This window comes from Coregonus clupeaformis, unplaced genomic scaffold (assembly GCF_020615455.1).
Source record: "Coregonus clupeaformis isolate EN_2021a unplaced genomic scaffold, ASM2061545v1 scaf1866, whole genome shotgun sequence".
In the NCBI taxonomy this organism is placed as follows: Eukaryota; Metazoa; Chordata; class Actinopteri; order Salmoniformes; family Salmonidae; genus Coregonus; species Coregonus clupeaformis.
The window spans coordinates 75,316-88,410 of record NW_025535320.1 but is presented as its reverse complement, the minus strand read 5'-3'; the positions used below and the strand labels follow the sequence as shown (position 1 = coordinate 88,410).

At 42.6% G+C, this 13,095-nt stretch overlaps 1 protein-coding gene across 1 annotated transcript; it reads left to right on the top strand.

Moving 5' to 3' along the window:
- The first annotated feature begins 4,210 nt into the window (after positions 1-4,210).
- On the top strand, positions 4,211-12,842 carry LOC123487899 (deleted in malignant brain tumors 1 protein-like). The gene is made up of 6 exons (XM_045218871.1): positions 4,211-4,409; positions 4,840-5,145; positions 7,363-7,641; positions 8,093-8,413; positions 8,517-8,605; positions 11,776-12,842. The coding sequence occupies exons 1-6, from the start codon at positions 4,211-4,213 to the stop codon at positions 11,914-11,916; spliced, it is 1,335 nt and encodes a 444-aa protein (XP_045074806.1). The 3' UTR covers positions 11,917-12,842.
- The last annotated feature ends 253 nt before the right edge of the window (positions 12,843-13,095 follow it).

Below are 13,095 nucleotides of genomic sequence, written 5' to 3'. Positions count from 1 at the left end.
GTTTGGAAGGCGGCCCATGTACTCCCCCTTCACAAAGGTGGTGACCCCTTGTGACCTAAATAATTATTGCCCTATTTATAAACTTTTTTGCCTAGCTAAAATATTAGAATCCTTAATTAATTCTCAGCTAAGATGTATTCTAAATGTACATCAGTGGGGTTTTAGACCAGGTCATAGCACTATCTCTGCTGCATCCCTAGTTATAAATGATGTGGTTCACTGTAAGGATAGAAGGCAACATTGTGCTGCCCTCTTCATTGACCTGTCAAAGGCTGTTGATCACTCACTGCTAATTCAGAGGCTTGGCTCAATTGGCCTAGACCAGGCTGCATGTAACTGGTAAAAAATGACTTGACAGATAGAACTCAATGTGTATCTACTGATGGTGTTAAATCAGGCGACAGTGTGCTTTAGGACCATGCGGAGGGTTCTGAGCAGTCGGGTAGGCTGTTTGGAGTGTTTATCCAACTGGATAAAAACAAAAATGAATATAAATAAAGTTATGTCTCCCCCACTTCTAAAACCAAAGTTGCACCTATGCTGTTTACATTAACAATATTGACTTGTCTATAAAAAACTGTAACCTCCACTTGTATACAGTTGATAGTTGCTGTGTATGCTATTTCCCCCACGGTTGACCAGGCTCTATCTGAACTACAGTCTGCCTTCATGGAATTACAGAAAAACTTTATTGACCTGAAATGAGCATTGAATGCAGGGAAAACTCAGTATATGTTGTTCTCTAGTGCACATCAAAATAACTGATTTAATGTACTTTGAATGGTGTCCATATTGATTGTGTCCCTGCTTATAAATATCTGGGAATCTGGATAGATGAAAAGCTGTCTTTTAAAAAGCATATTGATGAGTTAGTTAAGAAGCTGAGAATAGAAATGGGCTTCTTCTATAGAAACAGGTCCTGCCTCTCGCTAAACAGTAGAAAGCAGATTATTCAGTCAACGTTCCTATCGGTCCTAGACTATGGTGACATCATTTACATTTACGTCATTTAGCAGACGCTCTTATCGATTTACAAATTGGTGCATTCACCTTATAGCCAGTGGAACAACCACTTTACAATATGTTTTATTTTATTTTTTGGGGGGTGGGGTAAGGGGGGGTAGAAGGATTACTTTATCCTATCCCAGGTATTCCTTAAAGAGGTGGGGTTTCAAGTGTCTCTGGAAGGTGGTGAGTGACTCCGCTGTCCTGGCGTCGTGAGGGAGCTTGTTCCACCATTGGGGTGCCAGAGCAACGAACAGTTTTGACTGGGCTGAGCGGGAACTGTGCTTCCGCAGAGGTAGGGGGGCCAGCAGGCCAGATGTGGATGAACGCAATGCCCTCGTTTGGGTGTAGGGACTGATCAGAGCCTGAAGGTACGGAGGTGCCGTTCCCCTCACAGCTCCGTAGGCAAGCACCATGGTCTTGTAGCAGATGCGAGCTTCAACTGGAAGCCAGTGGAGTGTGCGGAGGAGCGGGGTGACGTGAGAGAACTTGGGAATGTTGAACAGAGGGGAGAGGTGCGCTTGTGAAGTTGGAAAACATTTTGTGTACGTTTTTTTCCCCGAATTGGTTTTAACTGCACTCTACTTTACTTACCTTAACAAAATAAGATGTATAGTTGAATATTTTAGAAATGAGTCGTCTCAATTCGCTTGCTGCTTGGCTGTATTGACGAAGGTTCCAGTGCCTCTGGCAGTGGCTTCGGGAGCTGCTTGGGTTCGTCGGATCGGGAGCTGGAGAGGACAGTTTAGTCTGAGGTCATTTAAGGGCTTCGGGGACACTGGACATCGTTTTTCGGAAGCATGCAGGGCACTTTCTGCCTATTGGATTATAAATAGTCAACTGTTGGTTTCAAGGGCTTTCTACCGTGATAACTGTGGGGTTAGACTGTTTGTTTTTTATAGCTCCAACGGCGCCAACGAACATTTTCAGTTTAGCACCCGGGTTTAGGTTATCTTAAAATATTATTGTATTGTGTGTATTGCCAATTGTTTGCAAGTGTATTATTCATTATTCATATATAAACATTCTATCTGTAGGTAAGAACCCTGGTCTCTTTGGTTTTTCTTTAGCGAGTTTAGTCATACCAGGTTTATTATGTACTGAGTGGACCTTTTCACCATACTTTTACTCTATGGATTTATCTGAGCCTATGGTGATAGGGTTACATCAACATTATAAATATGGTGGAAACTCCCACTAGTCCATGCCTCCACCAATCCAATGCTTTTAGATTATGGGAAGTAGTGAACAAGTGCACACTTCAGGAGAAAGGAGATATTATTGGGACACACTCAGATGCTCTGTTAATCAACCACATTGGTCTACCACAAGGCTTCCTTGGTTCAAACTGTCAGATTATTGTTATAATGTTGTTTGTAGTATAGAGATAATGATGTTATTGATTATCAATGTTATGATATTGATTATGATGTAGAGTATTGTTATGATGTTGTTGGTAGTATATAGATAATGATGTTATTGGGGTGTATTCAGTTTTGTGAGATACTGTATGTTAGAGCAGGAGTAGGGGGGGTAGAAGTTAGAGGTCTGTTACCTGAGTCAAGATCAACAGGAGGGAGGGAGGGAGGGAGGGAGGGAGGGAGGGAGAGGGAGAGGGAGAGAGAGAGAGAGGTTAAATTAACATCAACAGACTAACATGCAGTCAACTGAATATCTTTTCATCACTGACTTCTAACCAGTGATGTCATCACAACCAGTAACCTTTTCCACTCTTCCACTTTTGGTCCGGCTCAGCTTGACCTCTGACCTCTGAAATGAATGATTTAAAAAACAGACAAAGCAAAGGTATTAAATTAGATATAAACTCATCTGCAAAGAGAGTTACACATTTCCATGGAAAGGGAATGTACACTAAATGACCAAAAGTATGTGGACACCTGCTTGTCAAACATCTCATTCCAAAGTCATGACCATTAGTATGAAGTTGGTCCCCCTTTGCTGCTATGACAGCCTCCACTCTTCTGGGAAGGCTTTCCACTAGATGTTGGAACATTGCTGCGGGGACCTGCTTCCATTCAGCCACAAGAGCATTAGTGAGGTAATGGTAAATATACATTGCTGCGTGGATTTTTTCCTTTGGACTGCCAGATGGTGAAGTGTGATTCATCACTCCAGAGAACGCGTTTTCAATACTCCAGAGTCCAATGGCGGTGGGCTTTACACCACTCCAGCCGATGCTTGGCATTGCGCACGGTGATCTTAGGCTTTTGTTCGGTTGCTCAACCATGGAAACCCATTTCATGAAGCTCCCGAATAACAGTTCTTGTGCTGACGTTGCTTCCAGAGGCAGCTTGGAACTCGTAGTGAGTGTTGCAACCGAGGACAGACGGTTTTTACACGCTACCCTCTTCAGCACTCGGCGGTCCCGTTCTGTGAGCTTGTGTGGCCTACCACTTCACGCTGAGCCGTTGTTGCTCCTAGACGTTTCCCTTCACAATAACAGAACTTACAGTTGACCGAGGCAGCTCCAGCAGGGCAGACATTTTACTAAATTACTTGTTGGAAAGGTGGCATCCTGTGACGGTGCCACGTTGAAAGTCAATGAGCTCTTCTGTATGGGCCATTCTACTGCCAATGTTTGTCTATGGAGATTGCATGGCTGTGTGCTCGATTTTATACACCTGTCAGGAAGGGGTGTGGCTGAAATAGAATCCACTAATTTGAAGGGGTGTCCACATACTTTTGTATCTATAGTGTGTGTACACACGTGTGTTGTTGCATCATACCATCGATAAGCCTATCTTCCCCATCACATCATGAAAGGTCATGTTGATGTTCATTTAACCTCAGCCTCTCTCTCTCTCTCTCTCTCTCTCTAGATATCCAGGCTCAAAGCGTCAGTCCACCAGGTAGGTAGAGTATACATCTACAGTGATTATAGCAGTTCAATATTAGTCTACTTTATTATCCCACATGGAGAAATTCATGTGTCCATACACACCATTCTAAAACCCAATAACAAGTACTGTTTTATGGAACTACTAATACTTGTCAACCACAAAGCATTACTGCTGTTAGAATAACAGAAGCCCTGTCATAATCTGTCCTCACCACTGTGTTTTCCTCTCTGCTGTTTACAGCTGAACACTCAGTCAGACTGGTGAATGGGACCACTTCCTGTTCTGGGACAGTGGAATTCTTCGCCAGAGGAGAGTGGTCAGGTCAATGTACTATAGGGTGGACCATGAGAAAGGCTAAGGTTGTGTGTAGAGAGCTGGGCTGTGGGAATGCTGTAGCTGTATCTAGAGGACCTCTGGTTGAAGATGGAAGAGGAGGAGCCACACTATGGAGTAGATGCAGTGGAGATGAGTCTACTATTAGAGAGTGTGAAGCAGCACCTGCTGACTGTTATGGTGGATATTATCATCATGTGATCTGTTCAGGTAAGACACTGGTAATATTGAGATATTTAATTGGTACATTATACAAGATTTACATGTATCATGTTTTATGTGTTTTTCATTTCATTTAAAGACAGGGAGAGATGTTAGATGTATTTAAACATTATATTTGCGTTTGTCATATTGGTTTATGGGAGATGTGCATGGGCAGATCATTGTAGTTCAGATGTTACTGAAGTGAAGCTGCCTGATGGATGTCCAGCTGTTTATTTTCTATAAAGTGAAGTGAACTTATTCCTGTCTCCTGCCTGCATTATTCCCAACCCTGTCCTGAGTGACTAAGAACCCATTTCTACCTCTTACAGTATCAAACATAGCAAACTACAATCTTTTATCCAACATATTTGTGTTTAGTCCTTGACAGTGTCATCAACAAAACTGATTGAATGTTCAACCAACTCTTTTTCTCCAGAGTTTGTGCAGCTTGTGGATGGAGATGGTCTCTGCTCTGGGAGACTGGAGGTGAAGTCCAATCAGTCCTGGGCCTCAGTGTGTGAAGCTGACTTTGACCAGCAGGATGCAGAGGTAGTCTGTGGGGAGCTTGGCTGTGGGGCTCCTGCAGCTCTACAGGGGGGGCTCTATGGAGAAGGTGAGGGTCAGACCTGGGATAAAGAGTTCCAGTGTAAAGGCAATGAGTCCCTTCTCCTGGACTGTGACACCTCAGACAGAAAAAACAACACCTGCCTACCTGGTAATGCTGTTGGACTCACCTGCTCAGGTAAGAAACAGTTTGTCACTCAATCAACATTGATTCTCGCCTGGAGTGAAGAATATGAGAGGCAATATATAGTGGGCTCCAAAATTACTGAGACCCCTGTCTGGCAATGCACAAACAATACTTAAAGAAATATAAACAATATAATTATAGAGAGAAACTGAAAATACCAACATGTGAGAAATACTGTACTATATTAATGTTCCAATGGAACCCACCAAAATCATTTATTGATTAAATTAAAAATCTATGTCCTCCAAATCAAGGTTTCACAATTAATTGCACCCTTAAAGATTATTGTAAATAACATCTACCAAAATTAACCCAGTGTTAAGTGAATATTTTAATCTCAATGGTTGAACTCAACTATTTCAGTGTCTCTGTGCGTCTCCCAAAAGGTTGTAATGCTTTTGGATCAATAAACAGACAGAGTCCCGGTCTGCATAGTCAGGCCTTTATTCATTGAGAATTCTGTTCATCACAATTTCAGAGTCCATCTTTTATACTCACACGTCATACAAAAACCCCACCCCTTTTAGGCAGGCTGTTTTCCTCTGCTCTCCTAACCATCAGGTCACATACACATGTTCTTATCATAGGCTGCATTCCTTAGTTATCGCCGTCCTCATACTCCTTAAAAAGCCTAACCGTTTCTCTCCTCCCTTAATTGGGAGGCCTCTTTATCTTGGTTTCCCAGTTGTCTGTAGCCAGTTCTCCTTGTCCCTTGTTGTCTGGTCTAACTCTTACTCACATTGCTAAATAGTAGCTCAATGTCATAATCTTTACTGGTCCTACACTCACACATTCTAACACATTTCACACAGTTTCAGGGTGTAATAATTAGTCATTAATAATTATTCTATCAACCAGGAATTAAATTCCACTTATTTAAGTGTATCTAAGTCTTAAGGAACTATATTGAGCCATTACATCACTTCCTGTTTCACTAGGGTATAAAAATGAGGTAACACGCATACAATATCCCTTTGTCATCCAACACCATGAAGAAAACAAAATAACTGGCAGTTCAAAAGAGACAGATGGTCGTAGACCTTCATAAATCTGGTAATGGCTACAAGAAGATCCACAAACGATTGAATATACCACTGAGCACTGTCAGGGCAATTATTAAAAATAAAAAAAGATATGGAACAGTTGAAAACCTCACGGGTAGAAGACACAAATGCATTTTGCCTCCCAGGATAGGGAGGAGGATGGTGAGAGAAGCAACAAAATCCCCAAGAATCACTGTGAACGAATTGCAGGCCTTGGTGGCGTCTTGGGGTCACCAGGTTTCAAAAAGCACCATCAGACGCCACCTCCACAACCACAGGTTCTTTGGAAGGTTTGCCATAAGAAAGCACTTTCTGACCCCAAGACACAGACGCATGCGCTTGGAGTTTGCCAAACGTCATTTAAATTATGACTGGAAGAAGGTGCTCTGTTCAGGTGAGACCAAAATTGAACGTTTTGGTCAGATACAGCATCGACATGTTTGGCGTCGAAACAGAGATGCATACAAGGAGAGTCACCTCATACCCACGGTGAAATATGGTGGTGGGTCAGTGATGATTTGGGGCTGTTTTAATTCCAGAGGTCCAGGGGCACTGGATGGCATAATGAATTCCACCAAGTATCAGGCAATTTCGGCTGACAAAGAAGGCTGGGATTTGGCCGTAGGTGGACATTCCAACAAGACAATGACCCAAAACATACCTCAAGATCCACACAGAAATGGTTCTGTGACAACAAAATCAATGTTCTGCCAAGGCCATCTCAGTCGCCGGACCTCAATCCAATCAAAAATCTGTGGGCTGATTTGAAGAGGGCAGTTGATAAGCGCAAACCCAAGAATGTGAAGGATCTTGATAGGATCTGCATAGAGGAATGGTCCAAAATCCCTCCAAATGTGTTCCTTAACCTTGTCAAAGATTACAGGAAAAGACCCCATGCTGTTATTCTTGCCAGAGGTGGTTGCACTAAGTACTAAATGAGGAGTGCCAATAATTATGAAACCTTGATTTTGGTGACATTTATTTTGTATTAAATAATTGTATGAGTTTGGTTGGTTCCATTGAAACATTCATAAAGTACAGTATTGTTTATATTTTTTTAAGTATTGTTTGTGCAGTCAGGGTTGCCAGTAATTTTGGAGCCCACTGTAGATGTGTTTTAGTGAGAAAATAGTAAGATTACTGTCTCTCTCTCTTCTTTTCACAGAGCCTGATGATGTGAGGCTGGTGGGAGGAGGCAGTCGCTGTGCTGGTGGAGTGGAGCAGTACGACGAGGGAGAGTGGAGGACTGTGGGAGCTGAAGACTTGAACAAGGAGGCTGTAGCTGCAGTAGTGTGTAGACAGCTGGGTTGTGGCTCCACTGTTTCAGTTCTACCTGGAAACACCACTAGAGGGTTTAGTGTTATCTGTTCTGGGTCTGAGCCTTCACTGAGGGAGTGTTGGAGAAAAAATGATCTCTTTCCTGTAGTCACAGTGATCTGCTCAGGTAATAACAAGATATTATAATGATATTCAACTGATTTCCTTCATTCATACAACTTCCTATTCCCCTCTCACAATGACTGTTTGCTTGTAAGTCTGCAAAATAAATCACTCAGTCAAGTAGGAATCAAATACAACTTAAATATCGCAGAATGATTTTGTATTTGAGTGTTATCTCAGTGAACGTCTCTACTCACTACCACTGTCACATGTCATGTTATTGTCATATCTAAATGAGGAAAGTAGTTGAGGAGCTACGTTTTCTTTTTCTCTCCTCTTGTTCCAGATGTCCTGCTTCAGCCTGATATCAACATATGTTGTCTCAGTGACTGTAGGCCCACTACTCATGTTGCCCTGTGAGGGAGGGTGGCTAGCACTGTTACATGCTGATGTTATTGTCATATCTATAGGAAACTAGTTGAAGAGGTTTTTCTTGTTCTCTTTTATTGTTACAGATCTCCTGGTCCAGCCTGATATCTTCCTGACTGACTCAATTGGAGGGGTCTCCAGGGGCCACCAGGGGCCTGAAGTATTTAGGGGCTACAACTTCACCATCACCTGCTCCACTCAGCCACAGTACCCAGGAGGCTCTTTCCTCCTCACGTTCACCGGCTCCAACAGAACCCAGACTCAGCCAGCTGTCAATCACTCTGCTGCCTTCCTCTTCCCTGCTGCAGATGGCTCCCACCAAGGGAACTACAGCTGTGTTTATGACAATTATGTTTTCTCTCATAACTTCTCCTCTGAGAGTGAGCTCCTCTCCCTCACCGTCACAGGTAACTGAACATGAACCAGACTTCTAACTTTGTCATTGACAGATTTCCCACAGATCTATGTGATGATGACCAGTCCCCTCATCAAAGGTGTTTCTGTTTGCAGCCTCTCCTCTGCCAGCCTTCATCATCAGACACGTTGTAGTGCTGCTGATCCTACTGACAGCCATCACCACCTTCTACCTGTACTACAAGGTAAAGACATTTACTCAGACGTTACAAGTCATTTAAATGTTTGTGTCTATGAGCAGGGTTCAGATTCTACATTGGTCTATATCTCTGTTTAAGATGTGTGATTAACCAGATGTGTATCTTTGACTTGTGTTGCACTATCTTGGGTTTGTTCTTCAGTACTGTACTGATTATGAGAGAACACACGAGAAAAACGAGAGGGAGAGAACGAGAGGGGGAGAGAACGAGAGGGGGAGAGAACGAGAGGGGGAGAGAACGAGAGGGGGAGAGAATGAGAGGGGGAGAGACACCAGTGGCAAGGTGACTGTGAACATGGATGTGTATCAAACAGGCACAACGACAGTACAGGGACAAAGTATGAGCAATTCAACGGCTCATACACGAGACGTATGTGGCAGGGACTCCAGACAATCCCAGATTATATTGGGAAAGCTAGCCACGTATGGGACACCGACGCCTCGCTCCCAGACAAGATAAACACCTTCTTCTCCCGCATTGAGGATACCACAGTGCCACCGACGTGTGTGGTGAAGGTAGGCAGCAACACCTCTGCCACCCTGATCCTCAACACAGGGGGCCCATAGGGGTGCGTGCTCAGCCCCTTCCTGTACTCCCTGTTTACCAGTGACTGCGTGGCCACGCACGTCTCCAACTCAATCATCAAGTTTGCTGATGACACAACAGTGGTAGGCCTGATTAACAACAACAACGAGAAAGCCTACAGGGAGGAGGTGAGAGCAACAGCACCTCTTCAACCTCAGGAGGCTGAAGAAATTCGGTTTGGCCCCTAAGATCCTCATGAACTTCTACAGATGCACCACTGAGAGCATCTTGTCGAGCTGTATCACCGCCTGGTATGCATCTGCACAGAATGCATCCTCAGGGCTCTCTAGAGGGTGGCACGATCAGCCCAACACATCACCAGGGGCACACTGCCTGCCCTCCAGGACATCTACAGCACCCGGTGTCACAGGAAAGCCAGGAAGATCATCAAGGACCTCAGCCACCCGAGCCACAGCCTGTTCACCCCACTACCATCTAGAAGGAGGAGACAGTGTAGGTGCATTAAAACTGGGACAGAGAGACTGCGACAGCTTCTATCTCCAGGCCATCAGACTCTTAAACAGTCACCACTAGCCGGCCTCCGCCCAGTACCCTGCCCTGAACTTTAGTGACTGTTACTAGCTGGCTACCACCCGGTACTCAACCCTGCACCTTAGAGACTGCTTCCCTATGTACATAGTCATGGAACACTGGTCCCTTTAATAATGTTTACATCCTGTTTTACCCACTTTATATGCACAGTGCATTCAGGAAGTATTCAGAGCCCTTGAATTTTGTACACATTTTGTCACGTTACAGCCTTATTCTAAAATTGATGAAACCTATTTTTTTCCTCATCAATCTACACACAATATCCCATAATGACAGTGAAAACAGGTTTTTAGAAATGTTCGCAAATGTATTGAAAAGGGGAAAAAAAGAAATACCTTATTTACATAAGTATTCAGATCCTTTGCTATGAGACTCGAAATTGAGCTCAGGTGCATCCTGTTTCCATTGATCATCCTTGAGATGTTTCTACAACTTTATTGGAGTCCACCTGTGGTAAATTCAATTTATTGGACATGATTTGGAAAGGCACACACCTGTCTATATAAGGTCCCACAGTTGACAGTGAATGTCAGCGCAAAAACCAAGCCATGAGGTCGAAGGAATTGTCGTAGAGCTCCGAGAGGATTGTGTCGAGGCAAGAGGCACAGATCTGGGGAAGGGTACCAAAACATTTCTGCAGCATTGAAGGTCCCCAAGAACACAGTGGCCTCCATCATTCTTAAATGGAAGAAGTTTGGATCCACCAAGACTTTTCCTAGAGCTGGTCGCCCGGCCAAACTGAGCAATCGGGGGAGAAGGGCCTTGGTCAGGGAGGTGACCAAGAACCCAATGGTCACGCTGACAGAGCTCCAGAGTTCCTCTGCGGAGATGGGAGTATCTTCCAGAAGTACAACCAACTCTGCAGCACTCCACCAATCAGGCCTTTATGGTAGAGTGGCCAGACGGAAGCCACTCCTCAGTAAAAGGCACATGACAGCCCGTTTGGAGTTTGCCAAAAGACACCTAAAGACCTCAGACCATGAGAAACAAGATTCTCTGGTCTGATGAAACCAAGATTGAACTCTTTGGCCTGAATGCCAAGCGTCACGTCTGGAGGAAACCTGGCACCATCCCTACGGTGAAGCATGGTGGTGGCAGTATCATGCTGTGGGGAGGTTTTTCAGTGGCAGGGACTGGGAGACTTGTGAGGATTGAGAGAAAGATGATGAACCGAGCAAAGTACAGAGATCCTTCATGAAAGTCTCTGAATGTCCTTGAGTGGCCCAGCCAGAGCCTGGACTTGAACCGGATCTAACATCTCTGGAGAGACCTGAAAATAGCTATGCAGTGATGCTCCACATCCAACCTGACAGAGCTTGAGAGGATCTGCAGAGAAGAATGGGAGAAACTCCCCAAATACAGGTGTGCCAAGCTTGTAGCGTCATACCCAAGAAGAGTCAAGGCTGTAATCGCTGCCAAAGGTGCTTCAACAAAGTACTGAGTAAAGGGTCTGAATAATTATGTAAATGTGATATTTCCGTTTCTTATTTTAATACATTTGCTAAATGTCTAAAAATCAGTTTTTGCTTTGTTATTATGGGGTATTGTGTGTAGATTGATGAAAAAAATAATAATTTTTAATCCATTTTAGAATAAGGCTGTAACGTAACAAGATGTGGAACAAGTCAAGGGGTCTTAGTACTTTCCGAAAGCACTGTATATCCTGTATTCTAGTCATGGCTCATCCTATATAACTACTGCTGTACACACTTTTTCTATCCACATACTGTCTATACTGTCTTTACACACCATTATATGTATATATACACTGAGTATACCAAACATTAGGAACACATATTTACAGTATATATATTTATATTCCAGACTCTGACACTGATTTCTTTATTTATTGTATTTTTCTGGATTATGTGATTATTTATTTTGTTGCTAGGTATTACTGCCCTGTTGGAGCTAGAAATACAAGCATTTCGCTGCACCTTCGATAACACCTGCAAATCTGGGACAAATACATTTGATTTGATTTGAAATGTCTGACTCTTGGTGCTGTGTCTCCCTAGACCACCAGGAGGCAGAAGAGAGTGAACAGGGTGAGCAGCCTGGATCTTTATGTTGATGCCAATGCCATGGAGATGGTCTCTCTGAGCTCCAGAGCTGAAGCTGGACCGGGAGAGGAGAGAGCAGCCCAGGGGACTGAGTAGGAGTAGAATGACGCTGACCCTACATGCTGATCTTAGGTCAGTTTTGTGTTTTAAATCTATGGTCAGCAGTGGACTGGTGTTTATAATGTGGTGACAAACCTTAAGTGGTTCTAATTTTAATAACATGTTCAGAATTAGTTTATCTTTCTAGAACCTTGGAAGAAATCTAAAAGAAGTGACTGCAACCACCATTATTCCTTTTAGTTTTAGTTTTTTGCTACCATGGTAACATGGGTTTGTTTTGTGTTACAGAATTTATAGTTTTTTGCTTTTGTCTTTATCTTATTTAGTGTTTCTCTTAGATTCTTTATCTTGAAGTGTTTCCATTATTAGTCCATGTATTATTATAATCATCTATTCATACTTAAATAAAGGGGTCAACTTTTTCTCAAGTTATTTTAGTTTTGTGTTTACCTCAGGATGTTATTGATTATAAATGTTGTAGATTATTGTTAGGATGTTAGTAGTATATAGAGATAATTGTTATGATATTGATTAGGATGTAGATTATTGTTATGTTGTTAGTAGTATATAGATAATGATGTTATTCATTATAAATGTTATGATATTGATTAGGATGTAGATTATTGTTATGATGTTAGTAGTATAGAGATAATTATGTTATTGATTATAAATGTTATGATATTGAATAGGATGTAGATTATTCTTATGATGTTAGTAGTATGAAGAGATAATGTTGTTATTCTCTTATCTGTGGGTTACAGAGAAGGTATAGTACTTAGTGCAGGTCTGTAATACAATAGCTTGTTGTACAAATCAATGAATAACTAATGTAAATGTATTGAATTATATCAATGACATTAAAGGTATTGTTGACAGGTGTTAATTCTACACTTGGTGGACAAAACATTAGGAACACCTGCTCTTTCCCAGACATAGACTGACCAGTTGAATCTGGGTGAAAGCTATGATCTGTTATTGATGTCACTTGTTAAATCCACTTCAATCAGTGTAGATGAAGGGGAGGAGACAGGTAAAAAAAAGGCTTTTTTTTTAAGGCTTGAGATAATTGAGACATGGATTGTGTATGTGTTCCATTCAGAGTGTGAATCGTCAAGACAACAGATTTAAGTGTCTTTGAACAGGGTATGGTAGTAGGGGCCAGGCAAACCGGTTTGAGTGTGTCAAGAACTGCAACGCTGCTGGGTATTTTACGCT

Excerpts from the sequence above, each read along its gene's own strand:
- LOC123487899 (XM_045218871.1), top strand. The coding sequence starts at position 4,211 with ATGAGAAAGGCTAAGGTTGTGTGTAGAGAGCTGGGCTGTGGGAATGCT. Across the intron at positions 4,410-4,839 it reads TCATCATGTGATCTGTTCAG|AGTTTGTGCAGCTTGTGGAT; the intron begins GTAAGACACTGG and ends CTTTTTCTCCAG. Across the intron at positions 5,146-7,362 it reads TGTTGGACTCACCTGCTCAG|AGCCTGATGATGTGAGGCTG; the intron begins GTAAGAAACAGT and ends TTCTTTTCACAG.